General features: G+C 38.2%; 3 protein-coding genes across 3 annotated transcripts; 1 reads left to right on the top strand and 2 right to left on the bottom strand.

Moving 5' to 3' along the window:
• Positions 1-1,292: 1,292 nt before the first annotated feature.
• On the bottom strand, positions 1,293-6,916 carry LOC144651772 (ribonuclease P protein subunit p40-like). Its single transcript, XM_078511748.1, has 8 exons — positions 6,794-6,916; positions 5,845-5,992; positions 5,146-5,214; positions 4,855-4,944; positions 4,112-4,237; positions 3,167-3,392; positions 2,644-2,781; positions 1,293-1,951 (listed from the first exon to the last, which is right to left on the bottom strand). Exons 1-8 carry the CDS (start codon positions 6,911-6,913, stop codon positions 1,759-1,761), a joined length of 1,110 nt encoding a protein of 369 aa, XP_078367874.1. The 5' UTR covers positions 6,914-6,916; the 3' UTR covers positions 1,293-1,758.
• A 39-nt stretch (positions 6,917-6,955) lies between these two features.
• Positions 6,956-12,397, top strand: LOC144651700 (uncharacterized). The gene is made up of 3 exons (XM_078511649.1): positions 6,956-7,285; positions 8,211-8,425; positions 10,728-12,397. The coding sequence occupies exons 1-3, from the start codon at positions 6,971-6,973 to the stop codon at positions 12,124-12,126; spliced, it is 1,929 nt and encodes a 642-aa protein (XP_078367775.1). The 5' UTR covers positions 6,956-6,970; the 3' UTR covers positions 12,127-12,397.
• Positions 12,398-14,823: 2,426 nt separating this feature from the next.
• LOC144651737 (uncharacterized) lies at positions 14,824-17,446 on the bottom strand. The gene has a single exon (XM_078511707.1). It carries the CDS (start codon positions 17,317-17,319, stop codon positions 15,907-15,909), a length of 1,413 nt encoding a protein of 470 aa, XP_078367833.1. The 5' UTR covers positions 17,320-17,446; the 3' UTR covers positions 14,824-15,906.
• Positions 17,447-18,090: the final 644 nt, after the last annotated feature.

The raw sequence follows: 18,090 nt of genomic DNA, 5'->3' as shown, positions 1-18,090 counted from the left end.
GGCTGCCAAACTGCAGCCTTTAACGAATGATAAAAATGGTGCGAATGAATAAATATATAGGGTAAAAATGTGTGAAAAAAAAATAAAGAATAAAAATGCGTAAAAAGGTGACAAGAAAAATAGTGAGAATTTGATAATAAAAGAGAACTATTTTAAAAGAATAGAATATTGTGGAGGAAATGACCTAGCATTGTTGTCCGCTTCAGTTGTCATGGCAGTGTGCCATGACTCGAGTTTTTCGCACGCGATAGTCGAGATCCTTTGTCGATGACTCTTGCATTTTTGAAATCAATTTGATGGTCATTCATCCATGCATGGTTTGCAATGTTCGATCCTTTGTTACAATGTTTAACGTTTCTGATGTGTTCTTTTCTTTGCGTCTGTAGACATCTGCCGGTTTCTCCAATGTAACTACAACTACAGTCATTGCAAGGAATCTTGTAGACCACATTTGTTTGAAGGTGGCTGGGAGGTCTGAGTTTTGGTGAAGGGTTCTGTGGGGTCTGGCGACGACACAAATTCCATTGTTTTGAAGCAATCTTTTAAGCGGTTCGGTGAGGCCATTGATATAGGGCAGAATTGGCTTGTCTGCCCTATATCAATGGCAGAACCCCTTACCAAGAGTTCCCTTCACCAAAATTCAGACCTCCCAGCCACCTTCAAACAAATGTGGTCTACAAGATTCCTTGCAATGACTGTAGTTGTAGTTACATTGGAGAAACCGGCAGATGTCTACAGAGGCAAAGAAAAGAACACATCAGAAACGTTAAACATTGTAACAAAGGATCGAACATTGCAAACCATGCATGGATGAATGACCATCAAATTGATTTCAAAAATGCAAGAGTCATCGACAAAGGATCTCGACTATCGCGTGCGAAAAACTCTTGAGTCATGGCACACTGCCATGACAACTGAAGCGGACAACAATGCTAGGTCATTACCTCCACAATATTCTATTCTTTTAAAATAGTTCTCTTTTATTATCAAATTCTCACTATTTTTCTTGTCACCTTTTTACGCATTTTTATTCTTTATTTTTTTTTTCACACATTTTTACCCTATATATTTATTCATTCGCGCCATTTTTATCATTCGTTAAAGGCTGCAGTTTGGCAGCCGAAAGCTTATATTTTAACAATTTTTTAACCAGAGAACGTTTCAAAAACATTTTTCTTAATAATTATTATGTTGCGATTCTATTTTACCCTTGGTACAATTTGGTATTGTCATTTTGTTCAGGTGTATGGTAATCTGTGATAATGAATATGTTGTGGTTATTTATATTGGGTTAAAAATTTTAAACTATCAGTTTGATTTCTATTTTTCGTTCTCTCGTATTCATCATAATCCGTATCCATTATAAGGCATGGTCACCAAAAGAAAATTATGAAGAATCATCGTACATTTCGATCTAATACGGAGTTTACATGAAAATACAAATTTTATTTCTTTAACAGTCACAAGGAAACAAATAAATAAATAATCTTTTTTCATCACCCATGCTCTTCATATTGTACTTTGACACAATAATACATTGAAAGCAGCTCACGTCTTTCATAAAAGTGCCTGCAATGCGTGCTTAGAGCTAGAACCTTACATTAATCAACCCTAGGCCTGTCCCTTTTGTGTGAAGCTCAAAATGTTATCCTCATTGACAGCAACACATTTCCATCCTAGTTCTGACATCTTTTAAAATGCAATGTGTGATGTTTTCCATCTGAACTTGGGCACAGAGTGAAAGTTAGAAATTTCTTGTTATAAACCAATATCATGGCCACCCATAGCTGTGTAGAGCCAGTATTTGTCATTAGGGAAGATCACAAAAGTATAAAAGTTCTCCCCAGTAACAGAGTGTCCGTGTTCATTCTGCTTCCATGTGAGTGGACAGTCAGCAAATCCCCACACAGTCACTGCTAACCATGGGAGGTTATTTGACTTTACAAGATTCCTGTGAAAGTGGAATGAACAAATTTACATGTTTTCAAAAGAGTGCAACAATGTCCAAAGTTTATATTAAATAATTATATTAATTTTAATGCACAGAACATTATCAGATCCACAAAATTCCTGAACAAAAAGGTATCAAAAAGAGCGGCCTGGCCATGGTTGTCCTCAGGCGTAAACATCTAACAAAGACAACTAATAATCCACTTGTGCATATTTTACGCCCCTATTATCAATGATGTTCATTTATAAAGGTAATGTTAAAAAAGTTAAAATTCAATAATTACATAGATCTCATTTTGCTGACAGTTTGGTTTCATAAGATTTTTGGGCATGTACATGTACATATTGTTAAGTTTACAGGCACTCAAGTCCACAATGTGCCACATACCGGTACATTGTACACTGCACCTATATGCCCTTAGTTTAGAATTTGTTTCCTGTGTTAAATGTAAGAGGTACTATCCCTTTTATAGTCTTGTTTATAAGTAGAAAGCATGAGTACACCTGTGTACATATTGTACTTTGGTTGCTAATTCAGACCCATTTATTCATGTTACTGTAGGTTGAACACCCTGATTATTTTTTAGTAATGAAAAAACAGAAAATAAAATATAGCTGTTATAATTACTTTGGAATAATAATTATTTAATATCATACATGTACTATCATTGCAATAACTTATTATCTTCTTACCTAACTGAATGTATCACTGATAAGATGCAGCTACTCGTTATCATTCCAGTCCAGCGACATTTGACCAATTGTTTCACGTCATGTGATGGTTCTGGACATGCTAACGTTGACACATAACTGTCGGGTGAGGCTGCAGAGCTGGGAAATAAATATTACATAAAATAAATTTATGTTATAATTTTTATAAATATTTTTAAAATTATTGTCACTCAAAGCTTGTTTCTTGATACAATTTATTATGGACAGCACAGAAACTGACCTTTGTGTCTGCATTCAGTGTAAAAGTTCAGTAAGTAAAGCTATTTAAATGGTGAAAGTTAGAACCATCTTGGATGGAATAACAAAAATTATAATAATGTATTATTTAGTGCTACCACATGAAAGTTACTGGTTAAGATGCTGACTGTTTAATGGTTACTCATTTTTGGTTTAAGCCCCTATTACAAGGTACTAGAAATATTTCATGCTACACGACAGCAAAATGAGCTATTTTCTGTAATGCAGTTGAAAATCCCATCCTTACCAATCAACCTCACAGGCAACACAACCAAGCCACTCAAAAAATGACATACAGTCGCACACATCAAAATTCTCTGGACTCATCCTATCTTCTGTAAAACTTGATTTGTCAAAACTGATACTTGGAGCTTTTGAATGGTTTAGGACAGACTTTATGTCTTCTGTATTGGACAGTATCTGGCCATTGTAAGAGTTGAAGAAAGAGTGGAGTGTACTTGTTGATGAATGCCCTGCAACAAAAATGTAAAAATTACAACAACTTGGAAATTATCCTGATTTTTCAAACCTTCAAGGGAAACACAATTTGGCTTGAAAATCAAGAAGTCAGGGGTAGAATTACAATGTTCAGCTGAGAGAAGGGAAATGACTTCTGGGTCAGGTTATCGGGAAGGAGTGTGGAGGTGCACTTAATGTGCTACTCCAGATTAAGTGGTCCAGGTTCTATCCCATCCAAGGGGAAGTAGAAATACTCTTAGTCACTTTATGCTGCTGAAATTGGTATAAGCTATGGACTGTCGGGCCACGAGTCTTGAATGCTGACTTAACCCTTACCTATCGGTAGGTTCGAAAAAACAGAATTCGAGAAACCAGGATTCTAATGTTCAGTATTTATTAAAAATAAATTAGACAGTAATAAATTGTAAATTAAAATTTGGATTTTAAATACCGGTAATAATATAATTGGTATTAACCATTGATTCTCCTTTGAGCAACCACCTCTTGCAAGTAACCATATGAAATAAACCTAGTAGATATCTCTTATGTTAAGCAATTTTATTAATAGACAAAGATTTATTATTACAAGAAATTGTGTATAAGCAAAACTTCCGACTGTTAAACAATCATCTCTTGGACCTTTTACCTTGGCTCTGCAGTTGCAAAGTTAAAAAGAAATACATTATATAAACACTACATTATTTGCATTATTTTGTGTAGAAGACTGACCAACCTTCCTTTGTCCAGCTCATAAGAAACTTGAATGTTAGCTGAAGCTTGTCCTTTAAACACCATCTAACCCTCTCATACAGCTTCTTTCCAGGTACAAAATATGGTGCAGCCAAGTTCACTTCTACAACTAAAACATTTTAGTTTTATGTAAGTTACTATTTTCAACTCATTATTCAGTGTCCTTGCCAAATTGGTCAACATTGAGGACACAGCTGCTACTAATCCCTGTTTAACAAAGCAATATCCAATAACACCTATCATCTGAACAAGAAATGATTCTAGAACAAAGGATGGGGGATTTGTATTTTGTTTGAAAATTTTCAAACCAGTTTTGGTTTGAATATAAACTTTCTGACCTCTTATTAAATAAAATTATCAGACTGGTTTCTCAGCGTGCAAACAAAGCCCTGTCTGGGCTAGTGAATTTCACCCAAGGCATAACTTGCCCGATGGGCAAGTAACATTTTTACTTGGCAGAATGAGTAAGCCAACCGAGAAACATGCTATAGCACACAATGCATGGTTCCAGCTTGCCCAAATGGCAAGGTGGAACATCCATTTTCTTTGCATCCTTTTTCTAGGCATTTTAAAGCGAAAACCACAACATACACAGCACGTCACATGTTAAACAAATGGCAAAAAGGTTCTTTACTGAAGTTTGCAAAGTACTTCCACTTGAAGTAAAGCATTTGAGTTTAATTAGTACTGTGTGTAACTGAGTCTAATTATTGTACAGTCACTTACTGAATCTGTGTTTCTTTTGAAAAGCTGATGGTTTTCCAGTTAGACCAAGTTGCTCATATGTATCTTTGTCCAGGGAAAGAATGAGTATTCCTAAAAGTATTGCCAAGAATAGTATTATGTAGATCATGTTAAAGATCTGTAATAAAATCTTCAAGAATCATTGATTGAACATGTCAATAAACTTTTATCAGTCGTTGTCCTTATTTTTCTCTCAAGTGCCTGCCATATTAACATAAGAAAAACCTCCCAGCTTATATGGAGGGAAAAGGGATACTGGTACTCATTACTTGCCTGATGGAAGGACAGCTGCACAGTTGCCAGTATCAATGCGCGTTTCCCAGCTGAGTGCAATAAACTGACCTGTAAAAGAATAAGAGGTCAGAAAGTTTATGTAATAAACCTAGCATTTTTACTTGCCAGGTTTTTCCTTGCTAACAGCTTGAAAAAAAAAACTTTGATCACAAATTTTTAAAAAAATTCATATACCCAGGAGTTTGCCTTTGATAAGGGGGAAGGATGTTTGCTCTTGTTTGCTCTCACTGACAAATGTACTTATTTGAGGGTGGTATTTGTCTTTGTCTTTTTTTTTTTTTGGGGGGGGGGGCGGAAAGAAGGGGGAAATGGTTGAATATATGATATCTTAATTTTTTTCCCTAGATTAAGAAGTGATAACATTACAACAACCTCAACAACAACAAAAACTTGGTGAAAATGTCAGCATTACTTTCTCTTTCCTTATAACTAAGTAGCTTTGTTACCTAATTTCTGCAGTGAAATGAAACACAATCACTGCTAACTTAGTACACGTAAGAATTAAAACCAGACATACAGCAGAGGGCATCTTGTTTACTGATCAGACAAAAATGGCCCTTGCATAGCTTAATATTACAACTAAAACAAATATACTCAAACATGGATCAGAGACAGAGAAAAGGCTTTTCCTTGAAACAACATAGTTACTATACTGCATATAATTATGTGTATTTTTACCATTCTTTATAAATGTCTTGATAAACTCCACTTCTGTAAAAGCATGTACTGGTAGTTTGACAAAACAAAATTGATCCCGAGTTGGTGAAATGTTCTGAAAGCAATGGATAACGTTCCCAAGCAAACAATCTGGCACCACAATCTCTACCTGTGGAGATACATGGATATCACATTTTTGCATGACTGTTAGCAACTTTAAAAGTAAGTACCGGTGAGTAAGTAACCAGTTTATAACAGCATATCCACACAGTGACTCTTCAAACAACACTTGAACATTAAAAGTTTTACTTTATTATTTCCTTGTTTTGTACCCTGACTAATACATGATTTAAAATAAGTCTCCCTGATATTTTACACCTGGAAATTACTAGCCTCCTTCGCAGATGCTCTTTGGGCTCATCATGCATTTTTTTTCGCCACGAACGATCAAAGAACATCCTCAAAGGAGGCTGGGAAATCACGTTTGACACAGCTGTTTACAAATAAATACCATAAAAGCTCTATTGAACCCCCCCCCCCTTCAAAAGCCATCTAAGTTCCCCAACTCTATTAACCCCCCCCCCTCCCCAGATAATAACTCATGACAGTTCGCAGAATTTTAAAATACTATCGTAACTGCTTATTCAAGAGATGATTGCCTCAAGAGGGGATTGTCCTACAACAATTCACATCAAAGATACAAAAACTTATAAACGAAAAATAGATGTTAAGTTCTTATTAACAACCATGCAAAGGGGGGGGGGGAGGGGGGTCAGAATAGGGAGGAGGGAGAAATGGTCCAAAAAAGTATCGAGGAGGGAGAAAACGAGGCGAAAAAAATGTAAGGAGGCGGGTGAAATTGGCTCAAAAACCCTCCCCTTCCATGTAGCCGATGCAGTCGGGTGCAGTGCATTAAGAGAACACGGCATTATGTCTGTCAAAACAAGCATGATGTCCAAAATTAACATACCGCATGATTGAAAGCATGCTCTTCTATATGTCGTCTGTATCTCTCCTTCTCATCTTGAAATGAAAACTTTTCAATCGTTAGTTTTCTTTTTGGCGTGCTAAACGCCATCCCATCCGCCATATTGGCGGCCGAGCACTGAAAGAGGCCTGGGTCAGTTCATCACCAGTCCCTTCGACGATGTCAACATTTCAAAACATGGCGACCACCGTGGAAGAGGTTTGCCCTTCAGTGGAAGTTCTTACTCGGAGAGAAACTGACGTTTCTCTTTCGTGCCCCACACAAGGATGTTCCAGAGTGTTTCAAAATCGTTCCTGCCTCAGAATGCACCTGATCAAGACTCATGGAGTAGCTTCGGATGGCGAAGAAAAAAAGCTTTATGTTCGCGGTCAGAGCAAAAGTCAGGTTGAGAAACATTTTTACTGCCCAGTTAAACATTGTGTACGTGGACAAGGCACAAAGAGACCTTTCCCGCGTATGTCCAAGCTAAAACAGGTAGGTAACACATTTAATATTCATCAAGAACAATCGATGAAGACAACTAACTTTTACTCAATTTCTGAAAAGCTACAGAGTTTGTGTTTGCAGACTGTACAAACTTTGCGCCAAATAAAGTGTAATGTAAGTTACGGCTTGCTATGATATGCTGCTGACATACCTGTGATATAATCACTGGCATGACCTTGGACACTGTTTTGGCATATTGCCCCTCTCTACCCATGGTAAAGAATGGTACTTGCCACTAGGCCCAAATGAAGACTTTACTTACCTACCAGCTATCATGCTTTTTTGAGTACACCAGTGCTATATATATGTCGCAGATGTGCAGGGGCTTGTCCCAGGGGGGGGGGGGGGCACTCCCTATAATGGTCTATACGGGGAGGCTCTGCCCGAAAGTGGTACCTTTTTCACGCTTCAGGTATATAAAAGGGAAGGAATTTCACAAGTTTAGGTATGTGAAAGGGTAGGGAAATCTGTCATTTACCTTTTTTCAATAAAAGGTGTACAAAAGGGGTACCTTTTCTGTCAAAATGGTATTTAAAGGGGTAAGAGGTTGGACCTCGGGGCTGAGCCTCCCCGTATCAAACCTTTTCAAGTAGCCCCCTCGGCAGCTTGTCTAGAATGGATAACCAAATGCTGTTGGTTGCAACCAGTAAACATGTTGTTGTATATCAGTGGCTTGTGAAAACCAGCCTACACTACAGGTACAGGATGCTGAAAATTTTTAACTGGAGCTTTTATCAGCATAGTTGCATTATGTATAACGTGTCAGTCAAAATTAATAAACCAACTGCAAATCAAAAAAGCCAAGAAAACTACACTTTGGGGTGAAGGTAAAAGAATGGTATTCAACATGTTCTACATGTAGTCTATTCAAACTGAACGGAGTTTTTTTTAATCTGGTTGCACCCATTTCCAGCATTACATGACAGTTCATGCCGAGAAAAAGAATGTCTGCAGCAAGTGTGGCAGGGGCTTTGGTTTACCAGATGCCTGTCGTCGTCATGAGCTTAAGTGTGGACAGTTGTTTACTTGTTCATGTGGGTGTCCTTATACTACAATAGAAGCACTCCTCACCCATGCACGAAGACAAATGCACAAACTGCCAGAATGTTACACAAACAAGAAAAAAAGGTAGGTGGTATCATTGTTCCAGTTAAGAGAAGGGTCTCCAGGGTCCGAAATTGCGCCTTCCTGGTCGCCAATGCGACTAAATATTGAGAGCTGGCGACCAGAATTTCACAACTGATCGCCCACTGGCGACTAAGTTGCTTTGTAAGAGTATTCAGAGAAATTGATTAAAAATAAAATTCGGAGCCGTTTTTAACAATTTATTGACTCACTTTTTATCTTAGTGATGTCCTTGAGATAACACTGAAGTAAATTTCTCGCTACATAGTGTATAAACTCCCCAACAGCTCAGCCAACAGCTGCGATCAACACGATTCGAACATTGAAAGCCGCCATGTTGTTTTCCTCAGCGGTTTTCCCCATGACACTATTGCGGGCGCGCCCAGACATGTGCTTTCTTTCGCATGCAATGGTCCATGCAATGAATATTCATTCTGGCGATGTCATGTCCGCGGACACGCTGAAATATTTCCGTCATTTACTTGAAACTGGTAAGGCTACAGATGCAAAAAACTTTGTGGAAGATTTAGATATTTCCAATTACATGCCAGGCTACTAAGCTACGACGTTCCACGAACGCAACACGTTCTTGTTGCCACTGTGTTGAATGAAAAACTACCTGTCGAAATATGTCAGAAAATTGGTGGAAATGATGTTTTTTATATTATTAAAGAGCGGAATGTTTGGGTAAGACTGTAAAGTATTTTCCGTTTAAATGTTAGAGAGTTAACATTCGATAAAGAAGACTTTTTAAGACTCTACTTATAGGCGGGTACAGCATTTCTTTGAGTGATTGTCATCGTTGTTTTGTGGTATAAGTAAGCTGTTTTTGAGCATATGAATGGCCAAAAATACACAAGAAGAACAAGTGTTTCGTCTTTTAAGTGTAAAAGGAAAGTCAATCGAAAAACATTGGCGACCAGAAGTTGCCATCTGGCGACTAAAACTTTCGGTCCGGTCGCCAGGTGGCGCCGATGTAAAAAATTTAATTTCGGACCCTGGTCTCAGGTCAAAACCCAATGAACCCTACAAGGTGGATGATCCTATTCGACGGAATGACAGAATGGCACTCATTTCACCCCAGATGCTTGTTTAGCTTTTATTTGTTGGTGAAGGGTGAAGCTAACCGCAAGCAAACCAGGGTGAAGCTAATGGCTAGCCAACTAGTGCCATTCCGCCGAATAGGGTCACCCTACAAAATAGTGACCTGGGCTGACAAATTAACAGAAAAAATTATTTCCAATAATTTGGTGGGAAAAGTGCTGAGGGAATTTGATCTTGACTATTGGAATTCCTTATCAACAACCTGCTTAAAGCTTTTCTAGAACCCTGCAAATATTGGGGTTTGGAGAACAACATGCCTTTCATTTTTCCTATGAAGGGTATATAAAAATTATAGCTTGACCTACCTACATGTGAGTAGTTGTTCAAAATAAGAATAAGCTAAATAAATCCAGTTTTAGTTTGAAAGAAATTTTTTTATTGGATGAAAACTTTATTTGCTTTTAGCCTTTGTATTATCTGAAAATGTGACATAAACATAGCTGTTAGGAATATTATTTATTGCTTCTTAAATAAGCAAGAGAAATGAAATCTAAATTATTAACTAATATGATTATCCTGGAATAGTTTTAATTAGTTGCCAAACTTCTTCCAGCCCCCAGTAAATAGAGTTACAGAGCATGAGACCACATGTCTCATAATTACTTGACAAGTATATAGTCCTGTTTAAAAGAAAAGTTTTTGTTAGATGTCTAATTTTTGTCCAAATGAATGTATTCAGCATAATTATGTATTATTACATGAAATATGATAGCAGAGATTCCAACCCTTTTTGAAGGAAAAAAAGGGAGTATTTTTAGCGCTGAAGGTGTGCGCCTCTAGGGGGGTCTGGAAGCATGTTTCACTGGGAAATTTTGCAAATTTAGGCTCTCTCAAGTGCCATTTCCGGCATTTTGACATCATTTCTGAGTTATTCTATAAGGTCTTTATCCTTTTCACAAACATTTTTGGTACTTTTCTTTACCTTTGCTACACTCAGATCGCAAAAAATACTAAAAATTAGCAATTTTTCTTTTGTTTTCAGAATTTCATGATAAATCGGGAGAATCTGATATAAATCGAGAGAGCGGGAGGCAACGCATTAAATCGGGAGACTCCCGATCAAATCGGGAGGGTTGGAATCTCTGTGATAGCGAAAATAAAGGAATGCTTTCATACAATGTAATGGCTCTGATACCAGCTTCCTATTATCATTAACAGGGATCACTCTCTTATACTTTAATGTTTCTTTTCTTGCTTCCAGTTCAAAACCTCCAGTACCTGCGAGTGCAGTGACCCTAGTTATTGTCAAACCAACTCTCCCAGTTATTCCATGTCCTGAAAAGAATTCTGAAAAGAAAGGTGGGCAGTTCCTAAGTAGTACAAGACTATGCCCAATCCTTCCTAAACCTGGACCAGCTACTGCCTTGGAAGCTAGTCAAAGTTTTTGCAACACTGTAAGAAAACAAGCAGATACAAAGTCTGTGCAAACACAAACTCCCTTTGATGTGCACAGCATGCATACCCAAACATCCGGCCATTCAACAAATGCAGAACAGGCATGTGACTCATGTACACAGACACCTCCGCCAACTGCCAGTGGACAGTTTCAGTTCAGCAATGATGGGGGAAGTCTTGGGATTGGTTTCAACAACCAGGCCTCAGTTGGAACTCAGGTTGCCATGTTAGCAGACCAGTGTGACTTTGGCGTTGGCACTGACGACAGCTTTTTGGCACAACTTGGTTGTTTTACTGGCAGTGGGGCAAGCCAACCATTTGAGCTTTCAGAAAGAATGCCGCAAACCACTCCAGTGCAACACCTCGCTCCAATGAATTCTTTTGTTATGGGACAACAGAGGTCAAGTTTCGTTTCCACCAATGAGAATTCAATGCAGACCCTTGACATCGATCCTATGTGCTTAAATACCCAAACGCAAACAAATCTTACCAGCACAGATTTGGCACTTTGTGACTTGAGACCCTTAAACAGTGCACAAACTCAGACATATGGCCTGGAACAAGTTCCTCTTGAGGATAATGAGACACAGACATTGATTTCGTTGTTAGGCATTGACACAACTAGCTCCATTGACTCTGGCACTCAGACTCAAAACTTTCTTGGTGATTTATTTGACACTCAAGATATTGAACTGACTGAGTCACAAACTCAAACATGGTTCAGTGATTACTCCATCACATCACCTGGTCTGGATAACAGTGGGAATGAATTTGTTTACAAAACGCTTGATGACTTCGTTGATATACATACGCAAACGTCAATAGTAATGTCAGACTTTAGTGAGCTCGCAGATGACACTGAATTTGCAAACTCACAGACTCAAACATTGCAGAGCGACTTCGGTTGCTCCAGCTTGTTGTCATCAAGTGTCCAGACAGACACCCACTGGTCTCAGGTGACAGAAACAGATGGACAGTTCAGATGTGGATCTGCAAACTCTCAGACTCAAACTTTGCAGAGCGACTTCGGTTGCTCCAGCTTGTTGTCATCAAGTGTCCAGACAGACACCCACTGGTCTCAGATGACAGAAACAGATGGGCAGTTCAGAAGTGGATTTGCCACTTCCACAAGTTCTCAAACACAGACTTGTCAAAATATTGTTGATCAAAGCTGCCTTGTTTCCAATGTAGAAACTCAAACCTAGTCATGCTTGACATAGCCTTTCATGAAATGTACACTTATTGTGCTTTTTAGTAACATAATTATGAACTCTGCTCAATCAACCGGTAAACCATAAACACGATTTACGGTTTTCGCTGCCATCAATCATCTAACCGGACCTCTCAGGAAACAGAAGCTCACTTCAACCAGGTGAAAAGATCATGTCTGTCGATTGTGATTGGCAGATTTCGATCCATTTTCTGTTTTTCAATGCTCATGGTTGTCGCCATAATTATGAATGAGGGCAGCGAAAATAGCAATACCGTTATTATTGTTAAGTGGGTTTTGAACTTCAGAGTTCGTGTGTTACTGGGCGCAATAAAGAAAAATATTGGAATGGAAAAATGTTTACTTTAATAAATAAAGAATTAACTTGTTTTATTTATTTCAGCAAGTCAGGAAGATATAAACTCACATCCTTAAGGAGGCTCGATGTAGTTTTTTTAGCCGAAGGGTGGTTGTTTTGAAAATTAAAAATATCTAGGAAGCAATTTCGATTTTTGCCACACATAATGATCAAATATGACCTAGAGCAAATTTTAATTTTTTACTCGTCACTTTGTCACAAAGTTACCATAGCAACCATTGACGTTTTCTTTTGTTCTCAAACAAGCTTGGTTTTCTCGAATCTAGACTGACACTTGGTATTCATTTTTTGATATGTTCAAGTACAGTAGATTTACTACCTGTGCTCAAAATTTAGGAAAATCTGTAAGAGCGTTTTAGAGTAAATCAAGAATGAAGTTTTTGGTATTTTATTATAATTTCTTACAATCGGCAGTCGATATATTTTAACAAATTAAAGCAAAAAGTCTTTCGCTTTTAGTTATTGGTCTTTGATGGTGTAAGTATTTATATTTCAGTGGAGAAACTGTGCTAAATAAAGACAATTTTAAGGCGCCTATTTTATATTAAAACGGTGTTTTTCTGAAAATTTCATTCTTGATTTATTGAAAACGCTCTTACAGATTTTTCTAACGTCAAGTTAGTCATCTACTAAACTTTAACATATCAAAAAATAAACAATGTCAGTCTAATTCGGAAATCAAGCTTGTTTGAGAACAAAGAAGTCATTGCTATGGTAACCATTGTGACTAAGTGACGGGTAAAAAATTAAAATTGGCCACATTTGATCATTATGGTGTATTTTGGCAAAAATCGAACATTGGCTTCTAGGTAATTTTAATTTTCAAAACAACCACCCTTAGTCTAAAAAACTACATCGAGCCTCCTTAAAAATGTGATGCAAACATCAAAGGCTCAGCATTCGATTGGCTTGTGGGCAGATGTCTCCAGCTATTTCTTGCTGCTAAATATCAGCATGGATGCAAAACTTACCCGACAAGCAATTAAACTAAATTGAATAAAAAAAAACTGGCCTAGGTCATTCAAAAGATGGATAAGGCTATCCCTATCCAGTGGATAGTGTAGTATACATGTACATGTTTTATCCACTCAATAGTGGTTTATCCAGTGGACAGCGACAAGCATTATCCACCCTTTTTGTGACAACTGGGTTCTGGACTGGGCAGTTTCAAAAATTGATTTCTCCACATTTATCATCCATCTGGGACTTACCCAAAATACACCTGCATATTTAGTATGACTCGTCAAGTAATGCCAGCACTGCTTTAAATTGCCCAAATACAAGTAATATTGAAGAGTTGGCAAATGTGTTATGCTATAAAATTTGGTGTTACTTTCTCTGGCTATTTTGGTAAGTAGCTCTTACTGTATTCAGTTTGTCAAAAGCATGGGGAAAGAAAATAAATTATTCCAAGATTAGTCCCTGATTGGAGTCAAACCCACCCATCAGATGTTCTAACCACTGAGAAACAAGAGACCTTGTGGCAACGAAATTCATTTACTAACTTAAAGTTAACTTGTGACAAACTTCTTTCATACTGCTATGACAATTAATTTTGAGTGTCAAGTAAAGCAAAAATACAAATATTTTTATGGTAAGTTTTTAAGGTGGGACATACTGTGTAGTAACTGTATTCAGTTGGTCACAAGTATGGGGTGATGTTTTGTATATTTTTACTTTTCACAACATTTATGGGAAAACAATCATAAGGTACCAATGGCCAATTCCCTCCATGGTGCACAATGCAGGGAATCATGGTAGTTGTTTTCATCAAACCATGTGCGAGACTTAGCAACGATGAATACAACTACCATGATTCCCTGCAGGCGTGGGCCATAGAGGAAATCGGCCATAATTTGCGAGAGTCAGCGATGTAGAAAGTGTAGGAGGGAGCAGGGATGGCACAGTAGTGAGAGCATGCCTTCCACCAATGTTTTCCAGATTCAATTCGTTTACCCGTTGTCATATGTGGGTAACTTGAGTTGGTGGTTGGTTATCATCCTTGTTCTGAGTGTTTTTCTCTGCTTCTCTAGTGTTAATCCCACAAAAAACCAACACGGTGCCTTTTAAGTCCAATTTGATTAGGGATTAATGAATGAAGAGCCACTCCAGTCTGTGTTAATGCCACTGCATTTTTTTTTTTTTTTTTTTTTTCGGGGGGGGGGGGGGGGGGGACCCCCGCCCGCGGGGAACCCAAAAGGGGACGCACAACAAAACCAGACTGGGGTAAGGCTGGGAGAATCTTCTGTCTAGAAACCTGCCTAAAAAACGAAAAGTTGCTAGAATGGGAAAAAGGTTGCTCCAATTAAGAAAAACCTGCTGAGTATTTTTGGGAGAGTCTTAGCCCAACAACCCCCCCCCCCTCCCTCCCCCACCTCTGAACTATAATAAAATTCCATGCCTATTATACATATAGGTTGTATTTCTGGGAAACAGTTGCAAACAACCAAGGGAGTATTAATATATTCAGTAAGGAAAAGCAATAACTATTACATTATCAAAGAATAAGTTTTTATTTCAGTCTATAAATAAAGTACTCTTCATCTCCATTTATTTACAAAACAAAATGTACATGTACACTACCAAAAATATCCTGTGTTATCCAAATACCATCAAAACTAGAAAGTTCACCTTATAAATAACAGTACATGTACATCATATATTTACATTGATTTTGTTTTCTGGACTTTGATTCCAAAATTAAACTGACAGTGTTTTGAATTTTCAGTGATCGTACTGCAACTAATAAATTATTACGCTACCATTGACATCACAAAGTTGCCTCAAAAAGGCATGCTGCATATCATAGTAAAATCAAACCAGTGGTTTGACCTGAAAAACTTTCAACTGCACAGCTGTATATTTTTGCAATATGCAAAATAACTCATGGCAGGCTTGTTGCTAACAGTGATAAAAAGACTGTTAAAATTCCATTTTTGTAACAATCAAGGTGTCTTGAAGATATGGAATCAAACCGAATTGATGCCACATTTTAAAATTCAATGCCCAAATTAAACCACATGCCGTTAGGGCCACAGATCTGGCAAATGTACAGGGATTCTTTTTTATTTCAACTGTTCTTCATGTAATGAGAAGGATCAGTGATAGTAAGGCAGTCGGACTGGAACTTTAAGGTAAAACAAACTCCATGAAGTGCGAAAACAAAAAATAACAGTGATTTTTAGTACAAAAGTACTGTAACCTTATACCTTAAGAGCTGATAAACATTGTTATCATTACTGGGCAGATTGGTTATGACTAGATTATGAGTTTTATCTAGTACATGTATCCATCAACTTTTTCGTTTCTGCCACTTCCAGTATCTTAATGTTGGTATAAACCCCTCAGAGGGAGGGATAGGTTGCCAATTGACACACCCAATCAAACATTTTCATTTCAATTATCACAGTTGGCCAAAGCAGGCACTTCCAGTTTTGTTCCTGATACACTTGGTAATAAAGGCTCTGAAAAAGTGACTCCCTTATCCACCTTTCTGTCGAGTTCTTGGGTGAGTTTTTCCAGCGCGTCATCCAGCTTCCCTCTGCTGGGAACCAAACTTGCCGCCTCGCTTAGAGTCAGTTTCTTTCCCTTCTTATTATGCCTTGGAAGCGAGAATGCCTTGGAAAATCCAGCTGAAGGTCTTTCTGGAAATTTACTATGAGCCTGATTCAGAGTGGTAGAAGGATATGGGTACCCTATGGTGTTTCTAGTGATGGGAAGCCAGTCCAACTTACCCTCCCCTCCCGGGCCTGTTTTTCTTTTCTGATTAGCAGCTTTACCTTCCTTAGACTTTCTACAAGCCTTTAAACAAGACGAACTGTCAGATTTTAGTTTGGACTGCGACATCAAAGCTTTAGTGGCCAAAATGCTCTCCTCCGCTGTCTGTCTTTGTGTTGGTGTTATCTTTTGCAATGGTTTGAGCTCTGTTGAGCTGTTTGTACAAATCTCGAGTCTGCAATCTGCTTTGGATAGACATGTATCGTGAGTTCTAAACCTGCATAATTCGCAGAAAGAAATCACTGGGTTCTCCTTGATCGTAGGCACAGTGTGTATCACTTTAATCTTGTTATCCTCCGATCTGTACTGCGTGATAAGAGGGACGGATGATTCGAAACTGAAGTGAAATCTACCCGCCTTATCAACGCGAAACTCGTCTTTGAGATCCAAGGTTTCCAGTAGTCGCCGATCGAATGCCAAAGCGGGATCGCTTATAGCAATACCTCCATTACTAGTCTCCTGAAACGTAATCATACCACCATTCTCGAGGACAAGAGTTTGGTTCAGATATTTATGGGAGGAGGCCATGTTTCGTAGCACTTGCAGAGGAGTTCTTTCAACATATTTCAACGTTCGAGGATCAATTATATACCTCCAACAAGGAGTATCGTAAGACAAGACATCAGCATTTTGAAAATTTCGCATGTTAGTCTTTATAGTCTTGTTTCCTGGCCATTTTCCACCGGCTTTCGTGTTGTTCATTTCATTGACGCTGTTGTTTGCGTTCGAATTCGAATTTGTGATCATTCCAGCGAGACGCTTGACTTTCGCGTAATGGCTCTCCGAATCTGGGCTGACTCTCCAAAATTTCTCCTTGGACGTCTTTTTCTTGGGGCCAGCTGAAGAAATATATCGAACATTCGGTGCTGTGCGTTTCCAGCCACAAGCGACTTCATCCCAACTGCTCGTGAACACAACGCGATCGAAGTCTCCTTCGATCTCCTGGCTCTCCTCGCTAGAATCCAATAACTTTTCGATTAGTTCTCTTTCGCTACTGTCTGATGCGACGATCGGGTCATCAGTTGAATCCATTTGTATTTATTATGATCGAAAAGTTCGCTTTGATTTTCCAACCCTACAACGTGTTATCCACTGTCCATTTCATCGCACCATCAAGCCTCGTTTGAAATTCCTTTGAGAGCTGCTTTGGATTTTCTCTCTGCTAATTGGCGTTGCTAGGCGACAAGCACAATGCGCGCCATAATAATTTCATAATTGCTGTCAGTTTAGAGTGATCCAAACATAAACCCGAAACAAGATGTCTTTCGCAATTTTTCTTAACTTTTTACTTTGATCGACAAAGCTTTAGTTCAAAATTCTCATGGATAGCGCTTTTTTCACGGTATGAAGTTATAAACTGTTCCTTTTATTCTTGGGTGGGATGTTAATGGTCGGCAGGGACTGCATTATCTAGCTTTCAATGGAGACGTGTTTACATATCAAAGGCATGTTAAGTGGCATCTGACAAGAAGAATGCAGCTATTTTTGTCCCAATTTAGTTCATTTATCTTATTTTTCTGATTTCAGCTTGATTTCTCAGCCCTTGTTGCTTTCACACCACCCCATAAATTAAATTTCTTGGATCGACAGCTGAATGATTGTACACTTGAATTTCACGTCACATAATGCAAAGAAATTGCAAATCCCTGAAATGCTTTTCTTTTATAAACCTTCGCTAATCCGCGTTATCCGGGATAAGGCTTATTGACTGTGACCATTACTACTGTTGTCATGACGACTTCTTGTTTCGCTTGAAGACATTTAGAACACGGAAGTGGAAAGACTTCTGATTCTGTCAATGCT

This window comes from Oculina patagonica, chromosome 4 (assembly GCF_052425735.1).
Source record: "Oculina patagonica isolate OP01 chromosome 4, crgOcupat, whole genome shotgun sequence".
Lineage (NCBI taxonomy): Eukaryota > Metazoa > Cnidaria > Anthozoa > Scleractinia > Oculinidae > Oculina > Oculina patagonica.
The sequence above is the reverse complement of the archived record's forward strand: the minus strand, read 5'-3'. Positions and strand labels throughout refer to the sequence as shown.

Bases quoted from the DNA above. Each gene is read 5' to 3' on its own strand.
- LOC144651700 (XM_078511649.1), top strand. From the start codon at position 6,971: ATGTCAACATTTCAAAACATGGCGACCACCGTGGAAGAGGTTTGCCCT. The intron at 7,286-8,210 runs GTAGGTAACACA...ACCCATTTCCAG, and splicing joins GTATGTCCAAGCTAAAACAG to CATTACATGACAGTTCATGC. The intron at 8,426-10,727 runs GTAGGTGGTATC...TCTTGCTTCCAG, and splicing joins TACACAAACAAGAAAAAAAG to TTCAAAACCTCCAGTACCTG.
- LOC144651772 (XM_078511748.1), bottom strand. From the start codon at position 6,913: ATGGCGGATGGGATGGCGTTTAGCACGCCAAAAAGAAAACTAACGATT. The intron at 4,238-4,854 runs GTAAGTGACTGT...AAAATGTTTTAG, and splicing joins TCAAAAGAAACACAGATTCA to TTGTAGAAGTGAACTTGGCT. The intron at 2,782-3,166 runs GTAAGGATGGGA...TTTATTTCCCAG, and splicing joins GTTGCCTGTGAGGTTGATTG to CTCTGCAGCCTCACCCGACA.
- LOC144651737 (XM_078511707.1), bottom strand. From the start codon at position 17,319: ATGGATTCAACTGATGACCCGATCGTCGCATCAGACAGTAGCGAAAGA.